Consider the following 7,949-nt stretch of genomic DNA (forward strand, 5'->3'; position numbering starts at 1 on the left):
GTACAAAGTATCCATCTCGTGAAAATAAGTTGTCACAGAAAATTTGGCGATTAATAGTAATCACTAAAATTAAAAAAAAAAGTTTTAAAAATTATCGATCTACACAAATTTTTAAAAACAATTCATATCTGTGAACAGGACATAAAACACGGACCCCTAGGAACTCAAAAGGTGGAATCAGATGTCAAACATGAGTAAACAACCACTTCTGAGCGGTCACACTCGCCGTGAGCCCTATGTGTCGATCAGATAGAGGGAACGTTCCTCTGTCAAACTAAGTATAAAACCAAAAATCTATCACTTGGTATAAAACATGTCTGCCAAAATACGACCCAATGAAAGGTTATATTTGCTAATATTTGCTATAAATATCATTATAACGACAATAGAATTTTACAAATCATCCAAATATGAAACAAAAGTGGCAGATTCTGTGGTGTCTTTTATTTCAAGTTTACCAGGATATGTCGAGTTGACATATGAATGAAAGTAACTATTGTTCATTGATAATACGTCGTCGATATATCTGAATGTAGGACTGAAAGCCACAGCAAGTGTTTTCTTCTTCTCATGTGGACGTTTTTGAATAACTGCAGTAAATTCTTTGTGAAAGCATCATGCTCATTTTTGCAAGCTATAGTAAAAGACTAAATAAACATTTGCATATCTTAGAAATAATGTGAACGCTCTTAGTATTGAGAAATCAATCGAAAGTACTGACACCATCGTCGACGTCAGTATATCAATTCAGCACCATTTTGTTGTAAAAGTTGAACAATACTGTCATGACCATGTAAGAATGTAATGTACAGTGGACTCTTATTGTCTTTATTGCATAAATTAACACAAGCATCATTTTTTAATAATAATTGGACTGTGCTGTGATGTCCATTTTCACAGGCTATGTAGAGTGGACTAGTTCCATCGTTGTCACATAAATTGATGTTTGCACCGTTGTTCAATAAATGATTCACAATGCTCTCATGACCATTGAAACATGCTATGTACAGCGGACTGCAGTTACCTTTATTGCATAAATTTACATCAGCACCTGAATTCAGTAGAAGTTCGATTGTGCTGCAATGTAAGTTTTCACAAGCTATCCAAAGAGGACTGACTCCATCTTTATCACATAAATTGATGTCGGCACCGTTGTTCAGTAACAGTTGTACCATGCTTTCATCTCCATTTCGACAAGCCATATAAAGAGGACTGAAGCGATCATCATCACATGAATTGATGCTGGCGCCATTGCTCAGTAACAGTTGCACTATTCTGTTATGCCCATATTGGCAAGCAATATGGAGAGGACTGTAATTGTGTTTATTACATAAATTTACGTCAGCCCCACTGTTTAAGAACAACTGAACTATGATATCATAACCATTTAGACAGGCTTTGAAGAGAGGACTTTCACCATTATTATCACAAAGATTGATTTCAGTGCTGTTTTTCAGTAACAGTTGAACTGTGCTGTTGTGTCCGTTCTCACAAGCAATATGTAGAGGACTGTATTTGAATTTATTGCATAAATTTACATCAGCTCCGCTGCTTAGGAACAATTGAACTATAAAATCATGTCCATTTCGACAGGCTTTGAATAGAGGACTTTCGCCATCATTATCACAAAGATTGATTTCAGTGCTGTTTTTCAGTAACAGTTGAACTGTGCTGTTGTGTCCGTTCTCACAAGCAATATGGAGAGGACTGTTATTGTGTTTATTGCATAAATTTACATCAGCTTCACTGTTTAGGAACAACTGAACTATGATATCATGGCCATTTCGACAGGCTTTAAAGAGTGGACTTTCTCCATCATTATCACAAAGATTGATTTCAGCGCCGTTGTTAAGTAAAAACTGCGCACCACTACTCAATAGCAGTTTGACAATGTGGTCGTGTCCATTTAGAGAGGCAATATTCAGAGGGCTGTTTCCATCATTATCACATAAATTAACACCAGCGTTATTGTGAAGTAATAGTTGGACTATCTTAACATTTCCGTTCTGACAGGCTATATAAAGAGGACTGCAGCCGTCTATATCACATAAATTCACATTCGCGCCGTTGTTCAGTAACAATTGAACTGTACTATCATGGCCAGTTCGACAGGCTTTGTGTAGAGGACTGTCTCCATTATCGTCGCAAAAATTGATTTCATTGCCTTTGACTAATAAAAGTTTAGCACCACTGTTCTTTAAAAGTTTGACAATGCTGTCGTGTCCATTTTGACAAGCTACCCACAGAGGACTGTCTCCATTCTTATTGCATAAATTGATATTGGCGCCATTGTTCAGTAATAGTTGTACCGTGCTATCATGTCCATATTCACAAGCTTTCCACAGAGGACTGATACCATCTTCGTCACTAAAATTGACATTGGCGCCATTGTTCAGTAACTCCTGTACTGTGCTATCATGTCCATATTTAGAAGATATCCATAGAGGACTGACTCCATTCTTATTGCATAAATTGACATTGGCATCATTGTTCAGTAACTCTTGTACCGTGTTATCACACCCATTTTCAGACGCTTCCCACAGAGGACTGACACCGTTTTCGTCACATAAATTGACATTGGCGCCATTGGTTAGTAATATTTGTATCAAACTGTCATGTTCATATTGACAAGCTATCCATAGAGGACTGACTCCATTCTTATTGCATAAATTGACATTGGCGCCATTGTTCAGTAATTCTTGTACCATTCTATCATGTCCATATTGACAAGCTTTATAAAGAGGACTGACTCCTTTTCTATTGCATAAATTGAAATCGGCACCGTTGTTCAGTAACATTTGTACAGTGCTATCATGTCCATATTGACAAGCAATCAACAGAGGACTAACCCCATTCTCATTGCATAAATTGACATTGGCACCATTGTTCAGCAACTCTTGTACCGTGTTATCACACCCATTTTCAGACGCTTCCCACAGAGGACTGACACCGTTTTCGTCACATAAATTGACATTCGCGCCATTGTTTAGTAATAGTTGTATAGTATTATTATGTCTATATTGACAAGCTTTAATAAGAGGACTGAGTCCACTCTGGTTGCATGAATTGATGTCGGCACCGTTGTTTAGTAACACTTCTACCGTGCTTTCATATCCAGGTTGACAAGCTATACACAGAGGACTGATTCCATTCTTAGTGCATAAATTGACATTCGCGCCATTGTTCAATAACTCTTGTACCGTGCTATGACGCCCATTTTGAGATGCTTTCCACAGAGGACTGACTCCATAACTATTGCATGAATTGACATTGGCGCCATTCTTCAGTAGAACCAGAACCGTGCTATCATGTCCATTTTCACAAGCTATCAAAAGAGGACTCATTTCATTTTCGTCACACAAATCGATATCTGACCCATTGTTAAGTAACACTTGAACAGTTTTGTCATGTCCATTTTCACATGCTATCCATAGTGGACTGATTCTGTCCCGATCGCATTGATTGATGCCAGCGCCATTGTTCAGTAACAATTGTACCGTGCTGGCATATCCCTTTTGGCAAGCTATCCACAGAGGATGTTTTCCATCGTCGCCACATAAATTGATTTTGGCGCCATTGTTCAATAAGCAAGAAATAGTTTTATTACGTCTTTCTCCTCCATCTGTCTCCTTTCCAGCCTCTCTTAAATGTTCTTCATCATTTCCTGCTGCCAAGATTAACGGAGTCCAAATATCACCAGCACTTAACATGTTGACGTCAGCACCGAGTCTGATTATCTCTGGAATAATTTCAAAGTTATGGAAGACCGAAGCAATGTGGATTGGATAAAATAATCCCCAAATTTCTTTTATGGCCGTTTTTTTGTATTCATGGCTCAGACTATCTAATAAGTTTAATCCTCCATTAGCACACACGGCAGAAAATACTAAAATATTCTGTAATGCTTTTTTGTCTATGTTTCTCATAAAAAATAGAGAAATTTCATCATGACAAAATGCTATAAATCCAATTAAGGGACATATTTCACCTCTCCAATCAAGAAAAAAAAGTCTTGATACGCTATAATCACGCAACGGTTTTTCTTTTAACTCTGACTTATCTATTAAAAATTTGATATCTAAAAAAATGTTTGCCAGATTTTCTGATGAATTAACATTGTCCTTAAATTTTTTGATCACACTTTCATTTCTTAAACATTGGTTAAGAACAACATCTACAAAATGTTCTGTTTGCATGTCCATGATAAACCTGTCCACAAGATCACCAATGTACTCTTCAGGCAGGTAAACAGTGAAGGGATCGCGGTCTTTCTCTTCTGTATCGTCTTCTATTCTCATCCGTCGTCGCAGAAAACCACTGTCTGCGTACTGTGTTGCCTCTTGAGGACAATTAATACCAAACACCAATGTTGTTATCTCCATAATAAAGTCGTGAAGGAATTGGAAAACATGCCCGACACATTTCACATAAGATCCTTTAAGTTCTTGGAAAGTACTGCGAAAGACCGAAATATTTGTGTTTTCTTTTAATTCACACATTCCTAAAATGTCTTTATATTTCTTCTTGGAATCATCATTCCTTACAATTGTTTCTATTTTCAAATTGTTTTTAAAAGCTACAATTAAAATAAGAGCGCAGAATTTCTTCTTGTCTTTGCTCTTCCAAATTTCAATTTCTTTTTTAATGAACCTGTACGGATATTTGAAGAAGTCAAGCCCATTTTCCTTGTAATTTGACTTAGAAAAAAGCTTACAAAGCAATGGGAAGTATGCTTCTGTTTTGATAATTTCAAAAATAATTTCTTCAGAAAGCTCTAGACTCTGTGTGTATTGATTTAGGATTGCTCTTTTCTCTACATCAGTCAGTCGATTTTCTTCGTTGTCAATTTCTACTATGGTAGATTCCTCAAATAAAATACCCTTCACTCTCTTATCATAAAAAACGCATCTTCTACAGGACACCAGTATTTTAACCTTCTTTAAGCAAGTCTCTATTGTATTTTGATAAATTTTCCATGATGTATACAACATTTTATCAAACGATTCTTTACCTAATGGATCATTGAGTACAAAAAGAGTCTCCTTTTCTGTCGAATACAAATTTAACTTCTCTTTAATTTCTCTAACTTCATCCACTGGTATGACATTACTTCCCCGATCTTTATACTTGAGTGCAATATGTTGAATAATCGCCGATTTGCCAGATCCAGAATTTCCAACAACTGTAACTAGGTTATGACTTTTAAGCTTTTCTTCGACGACTCCACTTGCTTTTGTAGGAATAAAAGCAGTGTTCTCTTCTCGCCAGTCTTTGAGAATCTCATCTATCATTGGTAGTCCTAAAAAAAAAAATGTCTTTCACATTAATGAAAACAGTCAATGCCAGATGGTGGCGTATAGAATAACCAGTATTCTCAAGAGCCTTTATTCATGATTAGTAGCTGCTACGAAATCAGTTTGTTCTTCCTTATTTTTACGACTGAGAAAACATCCTGCATATATACATAAAAAAAAGTGAAAAATATTTACAATTAAAAAACCGGCAACATTCGCCAATACTGGTAAGTAAATAAAAAATGTTTTCTCATTTTTCTATCATATTTCTAACGTTTTCACAAAATCAGTTTTCAAAAAACTATAATATAAGCAAATGAAAAAGCCCATGGGCCTTGAAGGAACCTTGAGTATCTGGCTATGACTTCGTCTGGTCATGGCTTTTGGCATATATGTCAAATAGTTACAGTTCGATGGCTCTTTTACTATTTTCATCGGGATTATCCCAGAGTTCAGGATTAAAGAAGATAAGGTAATATTAAAAAACGTATAAAAAATATATCATCTACTTACCGGTCGCCCGCGTGGAGCATTGGTTAGAGCGTCTGCTCTAGAGTTGCGAAGTAAGGAGTTGATCCTTACGTCGCGGGTTCGAATCCCACTGTGGGACGTTGAGACCGCTCCTTCGGACGAGACCGTATAAACTAAGGTCCCGTGTCGCAGTAGGTGCTGGCACGAAAAAGATAACTCACTGCTCAATGGCCGTAAGTGCCGAGTATAGAACAAAGTTTGCAGCTCTCCACCGGCAAGTGGTGGCGTCTTCATATGAGTGAAAAATTTTCGTGAGGGACGTTAAACAACAAACAAAAACAAATCTACTTACCTTATCTAAATTTTAATGCTAGCATGAAAACAGTTTTCCTGCTAAATAATCGCTAATACATATGATTTGCTATGCTGCACCTCTTGACACTTTTGCATAACAAATATAGTCTCATCCTGTGACCTTAACCTGAATGCGTTGGAAGAAATATAATATAGATTTTGTAGAAGGCGTGTGGCTCATATGATTAACATCAATCAATCGATTTACCTTATAAAAATTCAAAGGTGTATCTTATTTTAATAGATGGCCAACTTACTTCACTACTATGGGACTTTTTCCCTGAGTCAATTCGACCAAGGACCATGGAATTGTTTTTGTATCAATTTTGGAAGGGAACTCTTTGTTCAAATTCATCATAAAAATATATCAAAATGTAATATTGATTTAAATGTATGACATAACAACCCTACCCTATCATAAGTTTCAATTTATAGAATTGTGATCAGTTTAATCAGACTCACTCAAACAACATGATTAACAAAGGATTGCACATATAAGAAAATCTGATCATTAAATCTGAAAATAAGGAACAGTTATACGTGTAAAGATTAAATCTGATCCTCAGACACTCTAGGGGTGGGATCAGGGGCAAGGAGGAGTAAGCATCCTTTCATTGTTGACTGGTCACATCCGCCGTGTCCTCTTTATCAAGGTTAGAACAAAATTATGGTTGCAACAACCATATCAATATGGGAAAAAAACTACACAATGTCAACCTGTCACGCCTGTGAGATGTAGAAAAGGAGTATTTAAAACTAATTCTGATTTTAAAAAAAACACGCAAGAAGTGTATTTTTATTTGCGGATGAGTTAACCTTCACTGTTTCCCCATTGATAACATATACATTGTGGACATTCTTTTTCTCTTAGGATTCGGATTTTGAATTCATACCTTGCAAATGTAATTCCAAAGAAGACATCTTTTCCATAAGATCAGTATTATTTTTATAATCGGCTTCAAGTTTTTCAATTATAGCCTTTTCATTTTCTTCTTCTAAGGCCTGTCTTTGAATTGTACTCAGTCCAGACATTTCTTTGTGTACGTTTGCAGTCTTTGGCAGATATCAGTTATGATTGACCACGTGTCATTAAACTCTGTCTGTGAGGTAGAAGCCGAGCTTATGTGTCCAAACATGTTGTTTCTTATCAACCTTATCCTCTCAACGTCATCGCCGATCGTTACTTCTCCTACTGTCGGCATTGTGTTCCCACCCCAACCTTTTGTTGGAAATGGGATCTTTGCACATATGTTTCTAATCAGCGTATATAATAAGGTTATATCAAACTCTTTGTATCCTTTCTTTTTGGCCTGTTTAAGTCGAAGTTCTTGGTCTGGGCGTAATTTTTTATACACGTCGGTTAATTTCTTCACTTTGCTATATACGAGTCCAGGAGGTACTTCCATTTCTAAAATATCTCTGTATGCCTGTGTCAATTCTTCGTTTATCGCCATCCCGAGTTTAGCAAACCTAGAACGGTTACCAGGAGTTGGTGCAGAAGCCATTCTTTTAATTTTTAGTAGACCATTTCATAATCTGAAATATTTGAAATTATCATTCAGTATTTTATCAATTCTTAAGTCCTGTAAAACAATAAATGAATAAATTTTATTTATATGTTATAGCAAAATTTTGTTCTTCTCAAAAAAAAAAAAAATAAAAATTTCAGCCGATTCAAAAAGTTAATTGCTTTCTTGGATAAAAGTATTATACAGCTATCGAATTCTATACTTTAAAAGGCCTCAAAATCTAAAAATGGCAGGGAAGCCATTAAAGAATTTGAACCTTACAATCATTCAGTTGATACTTTTAATTACCAAGGATCTTTTT

General features: G+C 36.0%; 1 protein-coding gene across 1 annotated transcript; it reads right to left on the reverse strand.

The window, feature by feature from the left end:
- Positions 1–734: 734 nt before the first annotated feature.
- On the reverse strand, positions 735–7,652 carry LOC133193250 (serine/threonine-protein phosphatase 6 regulatory ankyrin repeat subunit C-like). The gene is given in 5 exon segments (XM_061329208.1): positions 735–2,229; positions 2,231–2,258; positions 2,261–5,299; positions 7,013–7,148; positions 7,151–7,652. Coding segments are annotated over 5 exon segments (5,172 nt in total). The 5' UTR covers positions 7,625–7,652.
- Between the last annotated feature and the right edge of the window lie 297 nt (positions 7,653–7,949).

Source organism: Saccostrea echinata, unplaced genomic scaffold (assembly GCF_033153115.1).
Source record: "Saccostrea echinata isolate AGI-Se365-2 ecotype Australia unplaced genomic scaffold, CSIRO_AGI_Sech_v1 ptg000027l, whole genome shotgun sequence".
In the NCBI taxonomy this organism is placed as follows: domain Eukaryota; kingdom Metazoa; phylum Mollusca; class Bivalvia; order Ostreida; family Ostreidae; genus Saccostrea; species Saccostrea echinata.